This window comes from Salvelinus namaycush, chromosome 25 (genome assembly GCF_016432855.1).
Source record: "Salvelinus namaycush isolate Seneca chromosome 25, SaNama_1.0, whole genome shotgun sequence".
Classification (NCBI taxonomy): domain Eukaryota; kingdom Metazoa; phylum Chordata; class Actinopteri; order Salmoniformes; family Salmonidae; genus Salvelinus; species Salvelinus namaycush.
The window spans coordinates 15,140,554-15,165,352 of NC_052331.1; the positions used below are offsets into that span (position 1 = coordinate 15,140,554).

A 24,799-nucleotide genomic window follows, 5' to 3' on the forward strand; every position below is an offset into this window, starting at 1 on the left:
GGATTTGCTGTGATTAATCGTAATTTCAGAATTTGCTCGAATTGAGCTGTAATTTAAAAACATTTTATACAAATGCATTACAAGATATTGACGTCTTGATTTTGTCCAAAGTAATGGTAAGCAAAATCAAGTATATTGATGAAGCACACTTTCTTTAACCTCAATGTCAACTTATTTTGACATCACATTGTTGTTTTTAGCTGTATAGATGATGTATTTTGGATGTTTTCAGTGTATTTTTAATGCTTTCAGACAACACGATTTAATAAAAAAACATTTGCACAAAAAATTTCACTAAAATTACAAATAGTTAGCACAAGTTAACTGATTTACTTTGACAGCCCTATTTTACGCACATCCAGTAACCTTCAGGTGCAGGGTACGAAAAGTTGAGTCAGAAGAAGACCTTGAAGTGGAAACGTTACACAATAAAACTGTGGGAACATTCAACAGTATCTATCTTCCTTTCTTTGTGCAGAGAGCATCAGGTCTCCCAGGCCAGCCAGCTCCATATCAAGACTCCTTTTCTTCCCCACAGTGCTAATGAGAGCTACATCACAGGCCCTAGTCTCCCTCTGCCTCCTGGCAAATTTATACCCTGTCAGAGAGGAAAGAGAAAAGCTGTGAGCAAAACCACTACATTAATGAATTCTCTGGCTGGTTGGTTGTGCTGGTCTGGTATTTTCTCTGAGCTTTTTTTCTCTCTCGCCTTTGCGTCTTCAAACTTTTATTCTTCAGTGGCCTTTATCCAAGAACAAGCCTTATGATTTGTCGTAAGCCTTCCTTAAATGTTTTTTTTTACATTTTGTGGCTGTAGTGCAACGGTCCCTGAATTTGAATCAACATATTCTCTGATAATACATACAGTAGCTTCAGCACAACAAATCTTGTTGGAACTATTTGTGACCACGTTTTGACTGTTTAGAGTCTAACGTATAGCCAGACTGCTCTCTCAATTGTAGACATTGGTAGCCTCTGAAGTCGTGCAGGCAATACCAGTGCTGTTGTATGGCTCGCAGCCAGAATGTGTTCAAGGTCAGGTTCTCTCTCTTCTTTGGTCAAGAAGGTAAATAAATCACTATTCTATTGCTGTAGAAGCTATATAATCATGTCATCTATCTAGTCTAGAAGCCAGGCTAGTTAGTGATCAGTAGGATACGATGTAACAACTGCCGCTGTGTTCTTAGAATGTAATTGCAGAGATGTTACAGTCACAGTGGGAGAGCCAGAATAGCTCATTTGCTCTTGAGGGATGGCTATCACCTGATCACATGACCATGTTCCATTGCAGTTGCTGGCTGAGGGTGGATAACCACTTCATTTGGAGCTTCATAGGACCTGTCACCTTCATTATCATGGTAAGCCAAGTTATACTTTGTGTGTGTGTGTGTGTGTGTGTGTGCGTGCGTGCGTTGGAATGTAAATCCGGTATGTGTGTATGTTTCATACAGTATGCCTGCGTCTCTGTTTTAATATGTCTATCTATCCAAAAATAAATGTTTTCCTCAAAGAAATGTGAAGTGGGAAAAAATACATGGACTTTTTTTTTCTTTTTTCGTCTGGTCACTTAGCTCTTGCTTTCGCTGATCAATTTGCGTGAAAGGAAAGTGGTCCATTATATCTGACATGAGGACATCAGCAGTCATTCAGCTGTAAAATCCTATGAAATCAGTCTAGTCAAGTGAGCAGCAGTCAACAGCTTAGCAGTTTTTTTGGTGGAAAGAGTTGCGCAATTCCTCCCTTTCACACACTCAGTCGAGGAGGAGGAGGATAAGAGACAATCTCAGGCATGAAGGTCATTTTCTCAGTTAGACAAAGAGGGGGTTGAGGGAGATGGGGAGAGACGGATGAACATGGAAGTAATGAGTGGGTGGGCCAGACAGCCATTACCCACAACCCCCTGGCCCTGCCGAGGATCATGACGCATCTGCAGCCAATCCCTGTTCCACGGAAATCTCCGTCTTCACCTCTTAATATTTCATGCAGGCTGCATGGAGTTCACACACACACGTACAGTGGGGAGAACAAGTATTTGATACACTGCCGATTTTGCAGGTTTTCCTACTTACAAAGCATGTAGAGGTCTGTAATTTTTATCATAGGTACACTTCAACTGTGAGAGACGGAATCTAAAACAAAAATCCAGAAAATCACATTGTATGATTTTTAAGTAATTAATTTGCATTTTATTGCATGACATAAGTATTTGATCACCTACCAACCAGTAAGAATTCCGGCTCTCACAGACCTATTCTCCACTCATTACCTGTATTAACTGCACCTGTTTGAACTCGTTACCTGTATAAAAGACACCTGTCTACACACTCAATCAAACAGACTCCAACCTCTCCACAATGGCCAAGACCAGAGAGCTGTGTAAGGACATCAGGGATAAAATTGTAGACCTGCACAAGGCTGGGTTGAGCTACAGGACAATAGGCAAGCAGCTTGGTGAGAAGGCAACAACTGTTGACGCAATTATTAGAAAATGGAAGAAGTTCAAGATGACGGTCAATCACCCTCGGTCTGGGGCTCCATGCAAGATCTCACCTCGTGGGGCATCAATGATCATGAGGAAGGTGAGGGATCAGCCCAGAACTACACGGCATGACCTGGTCAATGACCTGAAGAGAGCTGGGACCACAGTCTCAAAGAAAACCATTAGTAACACACTACGCCGTCATGGATTAAAATCCTGCAGCGCACACAAGGTCCCCCTACTCAAGCTAGCGCATGTCCAGGCCCGTCTGAAGTTTGTCAATGACCATCTGGATGATCCAGAGGAGGAATGGGAGAAGGTCATGTAGTCTGATGAGACAAAAATAGAGCATTTTGGTCTAAACTCCACTCGCTGTGTTTGGAGGAAGAAGAAGGATGAGTACAACCCCAAGAACAACATCCCAACCGTGAAGCATGGAGGTGGAAACATCATTCTTTGGGGATGCTTTTCTGCAAAGGGGACAGGGCGACTGCACCGTATTGAGGGGAGGATGGATGGGGCCATGTATCGCGAGATCTTGGCCAACAACCTCCTTCCCTCAGTAAGAGCATTGAAGATGGGTCGTGGCTGGGTCTTCCAGCATGACAACGACCCGAAACACACAGCCAGGGCAACTAAGGAGTGGCTCCGTAAGAAACATCTCAAGGTCCTGGAGTGGCCTAGCCAGTCTCCAGACCTGAACCCAATAGAAAATCTTTGGAGGGAGCTGAAAGTCCATATTGCCCAGTGACAGCCCCGAACCCTGAAGGATCTGGAGAAGGTCTGTATGGAGGAGTGGGCCAAAATCCCTGCTCCAGTGTGTGCAAACCTGGTCAAGAACTACAGGAAACGTATGATCTCTGTAATTGCAAACAAAGGTTTCTGTACCAAATATTAAGTTCTGCTTTTCTGATGTATCAAATACTTATGTCATGCAATAAAATGCAAATTAATTACTTAAAAATCATACAATGTGATTTTCTGGATTTTTGTTTTAAGATTCCGTCTCTCACAGTTGAAGTGTACCTATGATAAAAATTACAGACCTCTACATGTGTTGTAAGTAGGAAAACCTGCAAAATCGGCAGTGTATCAAATACTTGTTCTCCCCACTGTACATTTGTATTATTCACACAGAAGACACGTGTAAATGTGTACATACTGTGTTTATACAGCACATGCCGTTCATAGATACCCAAGAAAAAGTGTGTTCTGGTTTCTGTAGGTAGTGGGATGCGGGGGCAATTAAGGACATGTACAGTTCGGTGCCTCCCTGCCTGCCTCTATGCCTGCCTACCTGCCTGCCTGTCTCATTAGATCTGTGTCGACACTGGTAGCTGTGTTAATGCATCTCCAACCTCTCGACTCATGCAGACCTAAATCGGCCCTAGTGGCTAGGAGACAAAACTCCACATCTCTCTGATCTAAACCCCCTTATTTGTATTTTCTCCTCTCCCTCTATCCCTCTCTCTGTCTCTGCCCTCTTTCTGTCTTTCTTCCCACGTTATTGGTTTATTTTTTAAAGGGAAGTACATAGCTACGGCTCTACTGGTCTGGTGTATTCATGTTTTAGAGTGAACAGCTTTCATAAAATTCAGCCCACAAATATATTGTATTTAATAAACTTGGGACCGTATCTCTACTAGAACAGTATTGCTTTGTGTTCTCGCAAACCCAGGAAGTTTTTGTCATTTATTTTCTTTCATAAAGATTGGTCAGGATTCAGAATAAATAGGCTGGGGGCAGATTATGGTGAAGATTTTAATAACTTAAAATGCAAGTTATGTTTTTTTTTTATAGAAGTATAAAAAATAATATATAATATTTACTGAATATTTACTGAATAGTTTTTTTGGTGAGGTTTTAATGTGGTAGTGACTGAGCCAAATTTAAGTCCCCCCCTGCTTTTAGAAAAAACATCCTGAAGTCATGGAAACCTTTCTGAATGTATAGCTTAGAATATGGAGCTGTTTTTCCTGGCTCTAGACGTTTGTTTAAAAAATATGGCGCTCTGCTCTGTCTTTTCCACCCTCTCTCTGTTCTGTTCTGGCCGTATTAGATTTACATTCTCGCTCTCTCTCGCTCTTGCTCTCTCTTTCTCTCTCGATGAGGAATAACACTCTGCGTTTGGCACCCGCCTGCTTGGCTAAGTAAGGCCTGAGGTTGTGCGTTGCATCAGCCATAGGAGTGGGAAGGGGCTTCCAAGGCACTTTATCATAGCCAGTTTTAGTGGAGCTGGAGACCGAAGCTAAGCTACAACCTCTCTATTCTCACTTTTAGGAGGCTGTCTGTTTTACCATTTGCACTGAAGCTTGAAAGTTTCATATCCCTCTTGGTAAGACGTACTAACGTTGACGCTTGCGATTGTGCCAAAATCACTACAAGTTAAGCATAATTACCATGCATGATCTCAGAAAGTCACTAAAACATGCAGGTGACATGCTGCTAGTTACATTTCGAAGAGTTTGTCCTGTGTCTGTGTGCAAATCACCCTTTTTGTGGTTTAAGTTGCCACGAAATGTAGGCGACATGCATTGCTGCTCGTACCATGGAATGAATACCACGCTCCACTGTGATGCATTAAGCTCGCTGTGCCTCTGTTCTGACAGCTCAATCTCATCATCCTGATGGTGACCATGTACAAGATGGTGAAGCACTCCACTTCCATGAAACCCGACTCGACCCGGCTGGGCGGTATCAGGTGAGAGGGGGGGGTCTCTGGAGGTGATGTGAATGCTGGTATTACTGGTTGTGTCAGCTCAGTTTTAAGTGAGAAAACAAAGCTTTGTGTGCTGTCCTATTCCCAGCCATGGCCTTGCTTGTGCAATATTAAAGGGTGAATTTGGTGTATTTGACCTTAGAATTACATCTCAATAACCCATAACTGGAGTGGACAAATATATTTATTTCAGATTCTATTCTCACGTGTTGCCTTTTTAGTTGTTTATGAGGGCAGTGTTTGCGCTATGCAGGGTTTATATTGCCTCTTTTATTTATTCAGAACTGCATCCCTGACATCTTGTATTAGTTGCTCCTGTGTTGGCATCATTTTCAGGTTCCTCTGGAACCCTAGCTCAAGTATATATGATTTAAGGGTGGGGTGGAGGAACTGGAGCTGTGCCCACATCTTTATTCAAACATCCACTCAATCCAGCGGATTGGATAAAAGACAAGTCCCTAGCCAGTTTCTGTCCTAAAATACTTGTCAAACAATAACTCTGAGACAGAATGACATGTGCCATTCCTGTGTTGTGTTTTGGACTTTTTGTAATAAAATATTTTTTTATTAATTTTGTTTTTCGGCTTTTAATACCAGCAAAATTGTTTAATTGACCTCTGAACCGTGCTATCCTGGTTAAGAATGTAATTTAAAGAGAGCCTACGTTCAAAGATAGTGGCTAATTCAAACAAATCATTTATTCAAAGGACCCAAAACTCATTAACTGTCATTAATTGGAGTCCACCTCTAATCGACCACTTATTTACTCCCGCAAAGTTAGATTTGGTAACTTTCCACAAGACTTTGAAATGATCAGTTAGTTGACTTTTAACAACCATAAAGAGCCAGCATTTTTCAAATAATGAAAAATGTGCACAATGACACAAAAGCATAACTAATCTGTAGCATCTCTCTCCTTAGGTTTGTATTCTCTAATGTCCTTGGATTTTCTTTGAAACTCAAAGACGTTTTACAATGGTGTCTGGTTTTCACTGGTCTCCTCTTTTCTCTTTCTTGTCCAGGGTTGCTCACTCTTTTTCTCCTGTGCATCGATGGCTCCCTTTGCCAGCCATTGCCAGAGAGAACTTACCATTGGTTATCTGATTTCCTCTAGGCTTTTCCTGGACCTCCTGTGAGAAACCTGCTGTGTTTGCTGTTTCTGTTTAACCAGCCAACCCTGAGGAAGGCCAAGGAAACGTAGTTAGTTTGACTCTGTCAGAGACTCTGTGGAAGTTCTCATTCAAAATCTATGTATCAGCTTTTATGAGTTGTACTGTATATACTGTACAACATGTCCAGAAGGAGAAATAGAGATAATAGCACAGCCTCCTTCTTTCCCCACAGAACAAATCCCTAGGAACCAAACAGAGAGAAACTTCAAATCAATGAAAGATGAAATTAGGGAAGTTACCTAGTTTATTATTAATGATTGTGAACAATATTGTGTGTGTGTGTGTGTGTGTGTGTGTGTGTGTGTGTGTGTGTGTGTGTGTGTGTGTGTGTGTGTGTGTGTGTGTGTGTGTGTGTGTGTGTGTGTGTGTGTGTGTGTGTGTGTGTGTGTGTGTGTGTGTTTTTTTCAGATCCTGGGTGCTTGGAGCGTTTGCCCTGCTCTTTCTCCTGGGTCTGACCTGGTCGTTTGGCCTGTTCTTCCTCAACGAATCCTCCGTGGTCATGGCATACCTCTTCACCATCTTCAACACTCTGCAAGGGATGTTCATCTTTATCTTCCACTGCCTCCTCCAGAAAAAGGTAAGGATTTAATACATATGACATATACGAAGATAATGCTACAACATTTTGTACATCAATGTTTGAATATAAGTTTTCCTCACCAGAGGTGGGAAGTAACCTTTTTTTTATGTCTAGTTTCCCAAAGAAATAAGATAACAGAAGGTATCAATGTGTACTGAAGTCCAATGCAAAATATATACTTTTCAGTCCGCTGTCTACTGCCTCTTGACATTTAAGACCATCTCTGATAGAAGTAACACCTCTGTGTCATATTTGTCCCCGTGCAAAATCCCCCTCCTTATGGTATTTGAATGTGTCATCGTGGTAGATGTGATAGGGCTATCTCCAAAGACACGCCATTTGAACTGCTGCTGTCGGCTAGGTGGCATTTGATAGATATATTTATTTTGTGGCTTTTTGTTGCAGGATAGAGGCAGCTTCCTCTCTTTTTCTCTCTGGAGGACCCTGCACTGTTGTGGTGTCTCTGAGTTCACTGTGTCTCTGTTGCTCTGCCCTGATCTTGTGCCCGCTGCAGGTCCGTAAAGAGTACAGCAAATGCTTCCGTCAGTCCCAGTGCTGCGGAGGTCTGCCTTCTGAAGGGTCCCACAGCTCGGCCAAGACAGCCACATCTCGATCCACCGCACGCTACTCCTCCGCCACACAGGTACAGTACATACTAGGTACAGTACAGCAGCGGGAAGTTTAATTATATATACCTTTTTTTCTGTCCTTTCTTTCTTTTGAGAGGGAAAGGAAAGTTCTTTTCCTGTTTTTTTCCCCTTCTCCTATTGCATGCTAGCACGTCGAGGAGCAGCATGAACACTGGAATAAACATTCTGTCAAGCCTTTCTTTCTATTGAGAGCAGTAGTGTAGTATACTTCAGTATAGCTTTATAGTCCCAGGGGGAAATTGGTTTGCGGCATAGAAGGGAAAGGCTTTTTTCTTCTGTTGCATGCTAACATAGAGGGGAGAGTGGTAGTGTTGAGTTAAAGGTGGACATTCCAATCCCCTTGTGTGAAATAGCCTTCCTTCCTTTCCCCTGAGAGTGAAAGGGAGCGCCTACGCCTCGTTGTCCTGTTGCATGCTAGCATGTAGAGGTAACACGGAAGGACATCAGTGTTGAAGGTCATTCCAATACACTGTGTCTGCGTCCGAAATGGCACTCTATTCCCTACATAGTGCACTACATTTGTAAAAAATAATAGAAAAGTGAATAGCGTGCCATTCCGGATGCATCCATTTTGTTTCCTGCATCAGTCTTGGAAGTGGTTCTTGTAATCCGTTGTGTTTGCTTGATGCCTCCACAGAGTTGTGCTCTTTTACTGTTGCATGTAAAGGGAGCTGACGTCGGTGTTAAAAGTTATTCTAATACAATGTGTGTGTTGTTTACCTCCTCCACAGAGTCGTATCAGGAGGATGTGGAACGACACGGTGAGGAAGCAGTCCGAATCCTCCTTCATCTCCGGAGACATCAACAGCACCTCCACCCTGAACCAGGGTAAGACACCGTCCCCTCTGTCCACACTGTCTCTATTTGCACATGCTGTATTCTCTCTGTTATGTGACCTTGAATAGACAACAAGTGCCAGAATAAATCTGGCAGATGCAGATTCAATTTGTATGCATTTAACTTTTATTTAACCAATCAATGATGGATGATGCTCTACATTCAGAGGCAGCTTTTTGATAAACTGATAATTGTTTACTCAATATGGTCTAGTGCTTGTATACGTCCTGATTTAAATCAACCACGAATAACAAATTCAATAAATTATTTTGAACAAGTAAATAAATACACGCTCAAAATGTTTTTAAATGAGTCAAAGTTCACTTCAAACATGTCTTTTGGTGGTCGACCTGCTACTTGTTGGATGGGAGAAGTGTTATGTAGCTATTTAGTCTGGCTTCAAGTGGTAGTGATGAGAAGCTGGTGTCTGCTTGTGTGTTCAACTCTGGGAGACCCTGGCTGGCACTGACTCATCCTCACCCTGACCTGATCCTGCTGATTTTCAGCCATGAGACGGGGGGGGTAGAGAGACAGGATAAGGAGAGATACAGAGAGAGAGAGAGAGATACAGAGAGAGAGAGAGACGGGATAAGGAGATAGATACAGAGAAAAAGCTTGGGAGAGACAGACAGAGAGAGAGAGAGAGAGAGAGAGACGGGGGGGGAGAGAGAGACGGGGGGGGGGTCACAGTGAGGTTTAACACTACACAGCTCCGTTTTCACTCCTCCTTATCAGTGTGTGCCATCAGCATTAAGATAACTCCTAATCGCTCCTGATAAGAGATGACATATAAGAGATTAGTTTTCAATGACTGGACATTGCTATTAAATATTATACTTTTATACAACGCATGGGTCTAATCCTGAATGCTGATTGGTTAAAACCGCATTCGAGCCAGTGTCTATACTTATGTATTACGTATACTATATACATTTTGGAGCACAGTGATGTCAATAGATGTAGTCCCCACATCATCAGTGTGGTTGTATTGACTATTATGTATGCTGACTGCAGAGTGGATACTTGCAATTACTTGTATTATATGGCTACTGTAATCATGCTGAATATTTTGACCATGAATGGTTAATCATACTGAATGATTTGACTCACACTTTATAACCTACTGTTGTGTTTACTTATTAGTCAAATATTTATTTAACAGAGAAAGTATTTGGCAATGTTGTGAGTATAGTACCGGAGTTTTTGGCACTATCTGGTGATAAAGCAAGTGGCTTTGTTTACAACAGACGACTGACGCACTTGTTGCGGATGATTTTTATTGCTTGCTGTTCTGTGAAATAAAGTCTGGAGAATGCGGTGTGTAGACAGTATTTAAACATCAGCTACTCAACTAACCAGCACGTTGTATTTACTGAAGGAACACACTGCTGGAACTCCTATACACACCTCCCTTTTTCCTCTGGTCTCTTTTGCTATCTTCTTCTTTTTCCCTTCTTTACTCTCCTGCTTCATCCTTTCTATAATAATATTATGATACTATATAATAATATAATAGACTTTCTCCTCCCTCGCTCACATCTTCTCTCTCTCTCTCTCTCTCTCTCTCTTTCTCTCTCTCTCTCTGTTTCTTGCAGGATTGACTGACAACTACCTCCTAAGTAACCCTCTCTTTTTCTCCTCTCTTCCTCACTCTCCTGCCTCGTCTTTCTTTCTTTCCTCCCTCACTCTTTCCTTCTCTCTCACAGGGATGACTGGCAACTACCTCCTAACTAACCCTCTGCTCCGAGCCCACGACCCTAACAACCCTTATAACAACCTGCTGGCTGAGACGGTGGTGTGCAACACCCCCTCCCCTCCAGCCTTTCACTCACCAGGTGCATGGGGACCTCTAACCTTTCAATGCAGATCTGTGTTTGAAATGGCACCATGTTCCCTATGGTGCCACCTTGACAAATTTGACTTGATTAGTGCACTATATAGGGAATAGGGTGCCATTTGGGCAAACATTTGTTTAGTTTTTGTGTCTGTTTGAAACTAATTGAAATAGCGGTACTTTGTGGGGTTGTGGGCCCCTACACAGCATGAATTGTTGAGAAGTCTTACTCTATGTTTTAGAGTTGTCCTTTCTTCTCTCGCTCTCTCTCTCTCATTACCACTTCTCTTTATTTAATCTTTATTTAGCTAGTATGCAAGCTGCGCTTTGTAACACAGCATGAGATAAGGTTGAGAATGGTCAATGCTATCTTATCGAGACTACTCCAACATTCATTTATAGGAAATCGAGATGAATTTATTCAGAGTTTATATATTATATCCTATTATTTGCCATTCTCCTCCTTCGCCTTTCGATGATACCATTTTGAGCAGGTTCAATAGCATTCTTTATTTATTTCTTGACTACAAACCCGAATCCCCATTTATTTGAATGCTGTCATTGTCTGTGTAGCGTGACCCAGATACCCTCTCTGTCAGACTAAAGGAGGAAGCCAAGCAAAGGAACAGAAAAACACGGGAGCACATGACGCAATGCAGGCAGAATTATACCCCTCAGATATGCAGAGGCATTTGATGATGAAAGAGGAGCGGATGGAAGGAAAGGAGGCAGCACCCGGATGAATGTGGGGGGGGGGGGGGGGGGGGGGGAGAAGGATACAGGAGAATATACAGAAACTGCAGTCGCTCTGATTTGGCAGGTCGCCGAGTTCACTCGCTTCACAATGAGAACACCGAGGACACTTTCAAGTCACATTTTCTGCCTTTTTTCCCTGGATGAGGTTGGAAAGACTTCGGGAACCTAACAAACCGATTGTCACAAAAATCACACATTTCACGATATCATTATGATTTAATTACCATCATGATATCAATGAAATAGCAGTATGATCAAAACACCACAAATGTCAGTGGAATCTACAAATACCCCTGCTATGTAGCAAGCAGACAATGCTTTCGAGACGTCATCTTTTTCATGATAGGATAATTACAGTCTAAGCTAACTTATTCTAGTTGAGCAGTGGTGGTGAATGAAGTGACGGTCTAATTAAGCGTTTACTGTATGCGTCAGTGTCATCATCCCTTAACCTGCCGAGACACATCATCAGTCAGTCCTCCCTACAGGCAGATTAGTCATGTGGAAATACACGTGAGACACACAGCCACGAGGGAGATACTCCACATACTTGCATCCTCAAACATCACAGAAACTATCGTTGGCGACTCACAGTTGAAGAACATGAAAGCACTCAAACATTATTAGTAACTAATTGAAGAACATGAAAAGTTGAAGAATTTGACCTAATAGATGTTGACTGGTTTGGGTGTAACTCTCTAACAGACAGATGTCAAGTAGTGTTATATGATGATGAATCACCCAAGTGTAAAGTATTGAAGAGGCTCAAGTTGAAAATGCTCTAGTCGTTATAGATGAGCCTCCCCATCCTGAAGTGTATTAATTCGAAGATAATACAGTGCAGATGTTCATTTGATGCAGTAACGGTAAAGAGAACATCTTGGGCAAATCTCCGTTGGAATCTTTCACAGAATGCAGCTGTCTGGCTCCGGCTGTGTCCAGTTAAATTCTGTTCACATCACTTACCCCCCTCCCAGTAGACAATACACAGCAAATTGGCCGGTGTTGATTTTGCTGTGTACCATTTCTAGTGTTGATTCAGGAGTTAAAGAGCAACTGCCCCTAAAAACTGACTTGTCATTCAGAAAACAGGCTGTGGGCATCAATATGAGTCAGAAACATTTATTATATTGTCAAAATTGACTACAAAGTGCCAATAGGATACATTTTGGTCATAAAGGCAATCTAGTCCAAAACAGAGTTTTGTGAGACTTGTAGTCGTGACTGCAGCACAATGTAAATTAAGGTTGGGTTTGTTTCAATCTTGCCCACAGCTGACAGCACAAGTAATCATCAGTTCATAGTGAAGCAGCACATGACCCTATCTAACTGCCTGTGGTAAATTTGGGTTGACTTTGGATATCTCTATGGGGCTAGTTAGGGACCGTCAGTAAATTACACAATGTACATGGGACAATATGTTAAAATTCCAACAGCTCCAAAGTTCAATGATTTAAACCCCTCAAACTAACTATAAATTGTAGAAATAGGCTATCCAAAGCCAAACCAATTTTGCCCCAATCAATTGATTGATTAATCTTGTGCTACACAAAGACAAATAATATACATTTTCTTAACTAATCCAATCAGTTGGTAAGATTTATTGCACCCGTTACTGAAATGTTTGTTCCAGTTTAAATGGTAGTATTTTCTGTCAAGTTTCCTAACCCTGACAGTCATTCTGAATGCAGGTTGCAGTGAATAAAAATTCCAAGTGTTAAGAATTACACATCACAGCATAATGTGACTTGCAGTCCTGATGTTGCTGGTAAACCAGGAGTTTCCTAACACCACTGTGTTAGGGTAAAACTAGGCCATCAAAGTTAAGCCTTATTATATACAGTATGTAATGTATTGTCATAAAGTTGAATTGTAATAACATTCACCTAGGTGAAAGCCACATTCCTTTAAAAGGAAAGAATTCAACAACCATGTCATTAACAAATACAGTCATGGGGCATAACTCTACAATTCACTCAAAGAAAAGGCACCATGGGAAATATGCAAACTAGGCTTTACACAAGGGATCATCAACTAGATTCACCCACGGGCCAATTTTTTCTTGAGCAGATGGTCAGGGTACCAAAACATAATTACAGATGACTTGTAGACTGCAAATTGACCGCAAGAAGCTCAAACGTATATCATATTTGACTAAAACATAGTCATTTCAAACCGTGCTTACATTAGTATACGATCACATAAATATCTCTATAATGCCAGGGAATACTTTGGAACAGATGTCCAAAATTAAAATCTCTTGGAGTTTATTTGCTTTAAAGTATTTTATGTCCAACAATAAAAAGAAAAATGCGGGGGGCCAAATAAGGCTGCCAGTTGGGGAACCCTGCTTTCCACCATATTCACCCCAAATGACTTACAGTAACAGTGTTTTTGTTTAACACTAATAGGAGTTAATTCTATTCACTGTGAGTGTTAATTCTCGTTTACATGTGAATAACACTGGCAAGTGTGTTGCATTAACACTCAAAATGCAACACTCTAATCAGAGTACCTTTTACACTCTGTAGAGTGGGACCATATATACTCTAAGATAGTGCTAAAATTAACTCCTTTAGGTGTTGATTTAAAACTGCCAAATTTACTGTGTACCTGTTTGCATTCAAATGACTGCTCATACATAAACAAATGCAAAACCTGCAGTGGGGCTTTTCACGCTATTTCAGAATTTTTCCATATTCTCCCTTTCTTTGCCCTCACACTTCTCCCCCATCCCTCCCTCTGTATTCCCACCTTTCACTTTTTTTTCAAAATTCTTTGATGTCTGTTTTCACACTCTTTTCTCTCTACCAAAGAGAGAAAGAGATGCTCCTCATCTCCACGGCAGTGTGTGTCACAGCCCAGCTCCAATTGTATTCCTCCGTCTCCCAGTCAGGTCTATTCAGACTCATTTAACTGAAATCTAAAACTTCAATCTCCCCCTTTTTGCGGAGCTTGAAGCAAAGCAGTAACTAATCTGCAAAATACATCTTTGCCTTTTTTTCATCCTCTTCCTTCGCTCATTTAGGCTCATCCTCCTACTCCCCCTCTTCTTCATCTTCTGCCGACTTTCTTCTAGCCAGTCTTTGGTCTTCACAAGAGGTTTTCAATGTGATCTATTGTGTTCAAAGTATTTCCTTCCCGTCTGGGAGAAGTAGATAGATAGAAACCTGTTAAATCAAATCATCCCCCAATCACATTCTAAGCAGAGAGAGAGAGTAATGATATGATAGTGTACCTGCCATTTTAGACTTTAAGAGGCTGTGATTGCTTGCTGCTGAAACCCCTCCACCTGCCAAGTCCTGGATTCAGTTGTTCACAGGATTTGTTCTCTATAGCTTTCTTAAACATTTTCAAATGATTTCAAATTCATCTGTAAATGAGAGTTGTACTCAAATAAATCAGTCACTTTTTGAGGGCACCCAAATCTGAGACAGACCGACTGAATCCAGGCCTGATTTTTGAAGCCTCCTCCTCGTTTCTCTTTTGTGTTATTTCAAGTAATTTTTGATTTTTTTAAGCCGCAATAAAAAAGCATATGTATTACCTTTTTTTGCATATCAGCAGTTCTTAGGCAAGATAGCCTGAGCAGACACACTTGATGTGAGTGGTGGTAAAGTGAGTCTTTGCACCGTGCCTGTGTGTCGTGGTGGTGTTGGGGGCTGTGCTTGTATGGCTCCAGTGGTGAACGAGATGGCCGTATGTCTTTGTTCGACATTACTCCTTCTTTCTTTTTTCTTTTTTTAAGGGTGGAATGAATGTTTTATTCATTGTCACTTTTTTTTTATACCTCCACCTCCCCCACTGCTTTTTTCCCTCTCATAACTTCTGTGTTATGATGTTATGTTGATCTTGCTATGTCGTTGTTACCTGGCTAGCTACATTATCTGTGTGTTGTTGCTGTAATGTTCCTTTTTTTAGTTTTTTCCTTTCTCATTTGTGAAATATTGTTCAGGATATCTTCTGTATTGTTTATGATGTTCAGACATGATGATGCTAGATGGAGACACACATGATAGAAAACTACAGTTAAAGAGATTCATATTTCAAGTACAGTAAGCATCAAAGTATTGGGTAAGTGACAATAACGCATGGTAAATAATGTGTTGTGTGATTTTGAAGTCACTTTTATTGTAAATAAGAATAGAACATTGTTCTAAAGTTGTCTACATTAATGTGGATGCTACCATGATTACGGATAGTTCTGTATGAATCGTGAATAATGGTGAGAAAGTTACACGCACAAATATCATACCCCCAAGACATGCGAACCTCTCACCATTACAATAACAGGGGAGGTTAGCATTGGGGGGTATGATATTTATGCCTCTGTAACTTTCTCACTCATCATTATTCATGATTCATTCAGTACTATCTTTAACCACGGTAACATCCACATTAATGTAGAAGTGTTTAGAAACATACTATATTATTATTTACAATAAAAGTGACTCAAATGACAATACATTATTTACCATTCATTTCTATTGGGCACAAAATAATCTGACACACAAGCAAGACAAACAGCAAATGCATCCAACAAGTTTGTAGAGTCACAAGCTTGATGGAGGCATTGCGTGCTAAGAATATGGGACCAAATACTACACTTTTGAAGTGAATTTGTTTTTGGTCCCCTAAAATGGGGAGACTATGTACAAAAAGTGCTGTAGTTTCTAAACGGTTCACCTGAAATGAATGAAAATACCCTTCAATTACAGCTGACAGTCTGCACCTTAACCGCATAGTCATTGTATCATTTTAAATTCAAGTGTTCTGGAGTACAGAGACAAAACAATAAATAATGTCACTGTCCCAATACTTTTGGAACTCACTGTACTTGAACCTCTTTAATTGTATATTTTATGAACATAGAAATTATTATTATTTAAATCAATGTAAAATATCCAGATAGCAAAGGTTGCAAACACTTAACAGTGAGGTGTCCTGAGCAGTATCAAACTGTATTGTATTGTATTATTGATTTGATATTGATTCTTAACTTTAAAACAGTGATATCTAATCCAGGTATCTTGCTTCTCGTTGCAGGGCAGCATTCTCTGACCCACAGCAGGGACATCAGTGCCATGGACACCCTACCCCTCAACGGAAATTTTAACAACAGCTACTCCCTGCGTGACCAGGAAGACAACCAGGAAGACGACTATGAGGACATTGTGGGCGTGGTTGGGGGCGTGGTCCATGGCCCGGGGGACCTGGGGGGCCTCAGCCTGGATGACGCCGCCTTCGAGAAGATGATCATCTCTGAGCTGGTGCACAACAACCTGAGGCCCCGCGGGGCCCCCAAGGGCCACAACCCCCATAGGGATAGCAGGGACCAGGCCCCTCTCCAGACCAGGGTGACTGTGGACAGGGATAGGGGTTGTGGGGGTGGAAGCGGCAGCGAAGATGATGCCATAGTGGTGGACCACGCTGAGGCTTCGTCCCCCCAGAGAGGTAGTATAGTCGGGGTAGTAGATGGAGGTCACCCCACCCTAGAGTTGCTGCTGCATCCCCACCATAAGGAGGCGTTAGAGGCCCCACTCCTGCCCCAGAGGACTCACTCCCTGCTCTACAGCGCCCACAAGGCCCCCAGGAGGGCTGTGGAGGGCCCTGGGTGCCACGGCTCAGAGACAGTGGGGGCAACAGGGGACGGGGATTCCCATTCACCCAACAACAACAGGGACTCCCTGTACACCAGCATGCCCAACTTGAGAGACTCTCCCTCAGCCTCACCCTACCCCCCCGATGAAGATGATAACCTGTCACCTTCCCCCAGGAGCGAGGGGGAGGACCTGTACCATAAAAGCATGCCTGAGCTGGGCGACGGGCCCCAGCCCCTGTCCTACTACCACATAAACCGGGGCACCAGCAATGGGTGCATCGTACCCCCCAGCGCTGAGGACTGTGTACCCGAGGGAGAGGGCCCCCGGGACGGACAGATGCAGCTCATTACCAGCCTCTGAGCAGATGGATGGAGGAAGGAGGAGAAGCACTTCTCTGGTGTTTTTGCACAGGTTTGAACATATGTATGTGTGTGGGCTTTGGTTGATGTCAAGACTATTGCCAGCCCTCATCGGTCCTCCCAGTCCTCCATCTCTGCACTCCTAATGACCTGTCAGAGCAGGAAGTGAAATGTTTGTGGGTGGTAGGGAGGAAGGAGATGGATTACTTTTTCACACATAAACTCGGTCACACACACAAATATCCTCTGAAACCGTCTGTCTGTCTGTGGACTTGAACTGCTCTGCTCTGCTGTGGGACTACAGAGAGGTAAATGCACAGACCACTACAAGTGTCAGAGAGAAGTCTGTCTGGCGCCATTCCTGTCCAGCCTGCATTTGTATTATATTGAAGAAGAAAAAAAACATGGTTTAGAACTCCGGGTTTAGAACTTTTGGAACGCTGGTGAAGTGTTCCTGGAGGGGATTCCAGAATGAATGAGGATGAGTATCTGTTGGGTCCTGGACTCTAGAACGTTCTAGAGTCATTCCACTAAATAGTGAGGACTGTCAAACAAAGAACCACTAATTCAGACTCAGGCCTTATATTTTCTCTATTGCACATTTAACTGTTGTCAGAGTAATAGCTAAAGAAAATATATTTTGCTGTACCACAAGTGTAAAAAAATAAATATGAAAAAATGTTATGGCAACCAATTATACAACATTTCAATGTTGAGAAGATTATTCTCAAAGCAGGTTGCTCAAATCAGTTTTTTCCTCTCACTTGACTCATTGTGGTATGTTTGAACATAAAAAATAAAATAAAAAAATACTTTTTAAAAAATCCCATAAGAAACCATACTCACATCTTCGCTTGTGGAGTGCTTTTTGCTTTCATGAATTAAGAGTTTTGCCAGTAATATTTTGTGTTAACACCATGCCAAGCACAGATTTGGCGTGAATTTGGTCGTTGTGTAATTTATTTTACTTGAAAGAAATTGTCAGGTTTCAAAAAGATGTGTCAACGCGATATTTCAAGTTTTACAAGCATATTTCAGCCTTTGACACTAATTAATTTATTAACAGTTATTGAACATTTGAAAAAGTAAAATGGTTGGGAAGTGTGACTTGTTTCAGCACTGTTTAGGTTCATATCATTTATTTTGTAAGATCCCATTGTCAGCTTATATAAAAATTCAACTCTTGTTTGATATCAAATAAATGTGAGACTTTTTCTTGTTTGCAAATGTCTGACTATTCTTTCTTTCAAGTCCAGACATGGCTCATGATGATGATAACTGTAAGCTTCTGTTTAGACCTGCAGCCATGGAGAGAAATGGCAAAAGGAGAGTCATCACATTGATCCTGCTCAATAACTTTCATTCAAATATTATTGCCTAGTAAGGTCTTGCAGCAAGCAGGTAGGTCCTGGTTCAAACTGGCCACCCAGTTGTTGTTAGTAGACGACGTACGTCTGCTCAGTTCAGCATTTAACTGTGACATACACTTCATTAGGCCATGTGAGATGCCAATTCTCTGTCAGACTTTGGAGGGAGAGAGGGAGAGCGAAGCGGGGCCCGAGGCCAAGGCAGAGCAGAGTTGAGCTGCTAAGTCCACCATGGCTCCCTGCCGCGGTGTTTGAATGTCAGCCTCTGCGTTTACATAGAGCCATCCAGATCCAACAGGCCCGGGGCCGGGAGACATTGAACAGGTCTGTTATATTATATGGAAACTTGGCTTCACGTTTGCTTATAAATCAGATTAAATCCAAAGCTGATGACCAGGATCCATGCATACAGTAGTACAGTCAGGCTCTCTCGGACACACAGTTCATTTGGACCATGTCTTGTCTGTAGAGGCAGCTTTATCGTAAACCGTTAAATCCGAGTGGCACACAATCAAATCCCCCTTTCTGACACCAACAACAACACAACCGGGTACAAGACGTGACGGTGTCATTTTTGTGTCTGAATCCCCCATCTATCTGTGTGTTCCTAGCTCAGGCAAAATAATGATGAATGGAAAATCTGTGCCTCCCTTCTCTCGCAAGGCTTTAGGGGTTGTTTTTTTGTTGCATATATATTGGTTCATTATCTCTAAGTAATCTGTCTGATAAATTAGCTTTCTCACCTTATCACCTTCAAGACAAGTGCTTTGTAATATCAACCAATATACTGGTGATCATGTTTTTCCCCCATGTTGAGTGGGAGGAAGGCTTTTGAGGGGAGCATGGGTAATGCTGTAATATACACTTATGCACGAGGGGGAGGGGTAGGGAGCTGCTCCATTTTCTATTGGGACACAGTCACATGCCATTGACGAAAGAACAAGGACCCTCAATGATGTCACCATTCACGCTCCTAGCCATCAATCGTCCCAGCTTTCCCACCGCGTATTACCTTGGATTAGACTATATATCAGTGATGACACACTATTCGTGAAGCAAATGAGAAGTTGTCGAAGTTTGGTAGAGATGAAAGAACTTTACTAATCAACCCATCTTTAATCTATAATCGGACAATCCTGGAGCTTAGTTTCCACAGGGCCCGGTCGCAAATGAAGGCATAATAAGCCAGAGTCCGAACAGACATGGTGTTTTCATTTGGGTCCGTTTGATGTTGTTCCCGCTGGTGATTTGGACATTATTTCATGTCCATCTTCAAAAGACATCAAACAAGATGCTTCATTCAAACTCAGATCACAGACCCTTTATGGTGTGTGTGTGTGTGTGCATCCTAAACGTGATATAAATGAAAATGAACATTCTGTCTATGCCAACATTTTTTTTAAATGATTTGACCATTTCACTACGGTCTTGCTGGAAGAAAAACACAAAGAAACGGTCATATTAGGATGAAAAAGGCGTTCTTGCGGACAAATGTTTGTTAGTGAGGGATAGCAAACTTTAGCCAAAGCGGGAACTATGCATAATTACATTAGTACAGACACAAGCAGAAGGAGTATTATATTTCCTCAGGGCCCCTGTAAATGCACAGCTTACATTCCTCTACATTTCACTCTGCAGCAAAAAGATAAAGAACATCTGAATGTGGCTCTCTGCGTCATTCCATCCCTGCCATCACGCTCCTGCTACACCACTGCATTCTGCATGTGGTGTATGCTATATTTATACAACCAAAAATGTAGGCATCTTTGAATGAAAATAATTGATAGTTAACACAAACAGTAAAACACATGGATATTTCAGTTGGTCACATTTCTGTTGTGGTGAATGTATATGTATTGTGGGTATTGCAATGTATTTGTAAGCCTTGTTTTTATCTGATTGAACAAAAGAAAAATGCATGGTCTGGACAAAACCCGCAGCTCCCACGCTCAGTCTCAATGATTAAGGTAAACGGTATTAAGTAACAATAACCTTATTGAATCATACCCAGCCTGTTTCTCTGCCTTGTAACCTAAGAATAATGCTGAGTTATGTGAAGTTAATGTTGTGTCTTTGTGTTATTTAATGTTCCGCTAATGCATAGCTTTTATCAAGTATCTTTTATTCATTTAAATTGTATTTTGCTGCTTCAAGGATACTGTGACTAAAGCTTAACCCTCTAAAATAGAGACAGACAGGAGGTACAGAGACAGAGAAACAGAGACAGATAGAGAAAAACATGAGACGAGGAGAGAGAGAGAGCGAGCAAGTGTAGATAGAACAGGATCGTAGACTCTTCCACACGGAAGCCTATTATAGGAAATTATGATAATATTTGACTGAGTGTGTACCCAGCAAACCAAAATTTGTTCTGTGAAAGTTCCCAGAACTCCCAGCATTTGCCTAATGTTGCAAGAATGTTCTTAGAACAAACTATTAGAAACATTGTAGAATCATCTGCAAAAAACACAATTTTTGTGTTGATTGTACAATGTTTCTTTTAGGGTGCAAAAAAACATTCACCTGATGTTACAAGAACGTTCCCAGAACACATTTCTTCTGTTCTATAAAGGTTCCCAGAGTGTTTCTTTAGGTTGTGGGAACATTATGGTGATATAAACAGGAGATATGTTCGCAAAACACTAAGACTATCCAGTTGTGCTGACGTTCAGATAATGTTTGTATCAGGGTGCACAAAACATTCCTTTGATGTTGCAAGCATGTTCTTTAGTTCTTTAACGAATCCCAGAACATTTAATTAGGCTGTGGGATCAGTGTGGGTACATTACAAGAGAGAGGTTCCCAAAACACAAAATATGCTTGGTTTTGATGACATTCATGCAGTGTTTACGTTTGGTTGCAGAGGACATTCCTATAATGTTCTAAGAATGTTGGCAGAACACCTGGTCTAAGTTCTTTAAAGGTTCCCAGGACATTTGATTAAGTAATGGGAGTAGTTTGGGATGCTGTAAGAATATTTTTGTGATATTCACATAGGTTGCATAGAACATTCCCACAACAATGCACAATGTTACACAATTTCCAAGTAAGTCAGTTTTATGACGTTCATATGTGTTTTAGGTTTAACATAATATTTTATTGATGTTCACGCAATATACAGTTTACCTTGTCTTGGAGGTCCTCAGAACATTTAAAAAAACATTTAGAAAATGTTATATTTAAGTTGTGCCTAATATTAGCACAACATTCTTAGCATGAAAAAGCATAAGAAAGCAGATTGGAATACATCCATCCCCATTACACGGAACCCAAACCGGCTGCGGCCGTGCGCCATCGTGCTCCATCGTGCATAAATGTATTTTGTCCCCCCACACCAAGCGCGATCACGACACACAGATTAGAATATAAAAACAAACTCTGAACCAATTATATTAATTTGGGGACAGGTCGAAAAGCATTAAACATTTATGGCAATTTAGCTAGCTAGCTTGCACTTGCTAGCTAGTTTGTCCTATTTAGCTAGCTTGCTGTTGCTAGCTAGTTTGTCCTGGGATACAAACATTGAGTTGTTATTTTACCTGAAATGCACAAGGTCCTCTACTCCGCCAATTAATCCACACAAAAAACGGTCAACCGAATCGTTTCTAGTCATCTCTCCTCCTTCCAGGCTTTTTCTTCTCTGGACTTGCGATTGGCAACTTTCATAAATTAGGTGCATTACCGCCACTGACCTCGTTCGTCTTTCAGTCACCCACGTGGGTATAACCAATGAGGATATGGCACGTGGGTACATGCTTCTATAAACCAATGAGGAGATGGGAGAGGCAGGATTTGCAGTGCAATCTGCGTCACAAATAGAACTGACTTCTATTTTAGCCCTTGGCAACACAGACGCTCGTTGGCGCACGCAAGCAGTGTGGGTGCAATAATTGAATAATATAGATTTCTACATTTATTTTGCAATGCTCACGCATGCGACGCGAGCGGTGTAGTCAGCCTGTTACACATTTTTACACAATGTGTTATTTTTAACAGTTAGTCTGATTTCTTTATTTCAGACTGGATTTATAAATCTGGAAAAAATAAAGACATCTTCTCTTTCAGTAGATTTGATCTGAGCCTCAATTTCACCGTTTTTTTTTCTCTCTAAAGAAACATGGGTTAAGAATATGCGGGATTGAACCTGCAATATTCAGCTCTGCAGTCAGATCATAAACCCTCTGTGCCACTGTGTAAGGAGGCCTTCACTGGGTGGGTGCCTGCCATCTCTTTCTAGATGGGAGGGCTAAGTATTAGAAAGTGAAACTATGGATGTGTTTGTGTTTATCCTTTGATATACTGGACAGTGTTATAATCCATATTTAATCAATTTACAGTTATATGCATACTATCATAATTGCACCCTGATCCGTTATTCTTAATTAGTTGTTTGAATGAAGGTATGTGATGTCATTTTGTTGTACTATCTATCATTTTGTTCTCTCTTTGTTCCCTCTCTCTCACTTCACTCTATCTCTGATCACAGGTGATAAGCTGCACCTGTGACAGCGGGGAAGTGTATTTATTTGGGTGCTATGGGGTGGAACTTCAAGTCTCCTGGGTTCTCGGCCTGTGAGAACATGTGAGAGGGTGTCTCCATGAGGAGCCCTTCTGTACTGCCACCCGAACCATGATTCGTTTGCTATTTGTTTTCAGTCTAATTATGGTCATTCAGGACACCTGATTTCTGAGTTATTAAAGGCCCAGTGCAGTCAAAAACATAATTTCCTGTGTTTTATATACACTCACCGGCCAGTATATTAGGTACACCCATCTAGTACCTGGTCGGACCCCGCTTTGCCTTCAGAACAGCCTGAATTCTTCAGGACATTCTGCAAGGGGTTGGAAACATTCCACAGGGATGTTGGTCTATGCTGACGGTATATTCATGGTGCTAGCAGCCCGTTCCATCTCATCCCAAAGAAGCTCTATTGGTTTGAGATCTGGGGACTTCGTAGGCCGCTCAAGTAAACTGAACTCTATGTCATGTTCTAGAAAATGTTTTTCCATTCCTTAATTGTCCAGTGTTGGTGATCGCGTGCCCACTGGAGCCGCTGTTTTTGGTTGATAGGAGTTGAACCCAGTGTGGTTGTTTGCTTCAATAGCCCATCCGTGACAAGAATCGTCGAGTTTTGTTTCTTGCTGAGTCTCGCTTGCTGAGTGTTGGGATTGCTTTTTACAAACTGTCTGTTTTTTACAAAATGCCCCAAGCCTGGATCAGGATTCTGTCATGACACAGATGAGGTACTTCCCTGCCGAACTCTACCGTTTTCAGTCTGTCCGGTTTAAAGCCCGTTTTCCCGGATGCACAGCGACCTGGGGATTGTGCGTCGGGGTGCCTACTGCTATAGATGCTCACAAAAAAATACAGCGAACTGTACTACAACATTCATTGGTTCTGGGACAGCGCTTGCCTCCCCAACAAATACAGAAATGAACACCCTGGTGTAAATCTAAGATGCCTTAAAGCTTTTGGTAAAGTGGCTAGCTCTTTGCACCATACCTCCTCCTCTACTACCCAGAACAACCCCACCTCATTTCGTCTCAGAGCTCTCAGAGGTCCTGGACTGTTTCAACATCACACACCATGTACAGTGTCCCACACATGACAAAGGCCATGTTCTGGACCTCTGGTGCTCGACAGGCTTTGCCCCCAACAAACTGCGTAGCCTAGATCTTTCCATCTCCGACCATCTTGCCATCCGTGTATTGTGGCCGTCCCCTTTAGTCTGTTAGCACATCAGTCCTAGAAAAAACAAGCTTCAAACACACAACCCTGATCCTCTTCTTTCCTCAGCTGAGGAGCTGACACATTCTTCTCCTCCAGCCTTGACTCTGTTGCCCCTCTGAAAATTCAGACTGCCTCCTTCTCCTTATCTGCTCCCTGGTTTACCCCTAAGCTGCGTTCTTTGAAGTCCACTGGTCGACAACAATTAGAGTTGACAAAGGCTCTATTTCAAATCTGGTCTCACAGTCCACTCAGAGGACTACAAGGAGCATGTCAAGGACTATAAGGACGCTCTCTCCCAGGCCAAATCAGTCTACTACTGCAATCCCAGAAAACTTTTCTTGACGTTAACATACTATTCAGGCCCCTGGGTTCCTACCCCCTCATTGGCTCTTTAGAGCCGTTGAGACACGGTAATCTCCTCTTATGCACTCTGGACCTGCGTTATTAGAACCAAACTCACTAACGATCATCAGGTCGCTGATGGCTTGGTACTCAGCACTCTATTGTCCCTCTAACCACTCTGACATCAATGCAAATACAATGGAAAATCACATCAAACACTTATCATCAAAACAGTATGTGCTTTTAAAACTCACCTCGATGTGGTTGATCAATTTGAAGAGAGAAGTTCAACAACAGGTTGAAACAGTGGAAAATATGGTCTTTGTGGATATTGTTTTGAAGCCGAACACAATGAAATGGATAGCGCTTT

The 24,799-nt window shown here is 41.8% G+C and overlaps 1 protein-coding gene across 1 annotated transcript in view; it reads left to right on the plus strand.

Annotated features, from left to right (window-relative positions):
• Positions 1-18,210, plus strand: part of LOC120020667 (adhesion G protein-coupled receptor L2-like) — a 232,271-nt gene extending 214,061 nt beyond the window's left edge. The window contains exons 17-22 of the mRNA XM_038964372.1: positions 1,292-1,358; positions 5,089-5,180; positions 6,779-6,947; positions 7,465-7,593; positions 8,332-8,428; positions 16,074-18,210. Of these exons, the coding sequence (XP_038820300.1) occupies positions 1,292-1,358; positions 5,089-5,180; positions 6,779-6,947; positions 7,465-7,593; positions 8,332-8,428; positions 16,074-16,990 (1,471 nt within the window). The 3' untranslated portion in view covers positions 16,991-18,210. The remainder of the gene's footprint in view (positions 1-1,291; positions 1,359-5,088; positions 5,181-6,778; positions 6,948-7,464; positions 7,594-8,331; positions 8,429-16,073) is intronic.
• The last annotated feature ends 6,589 nt before the right edge of the window (positions 18,211-24,799 follow it).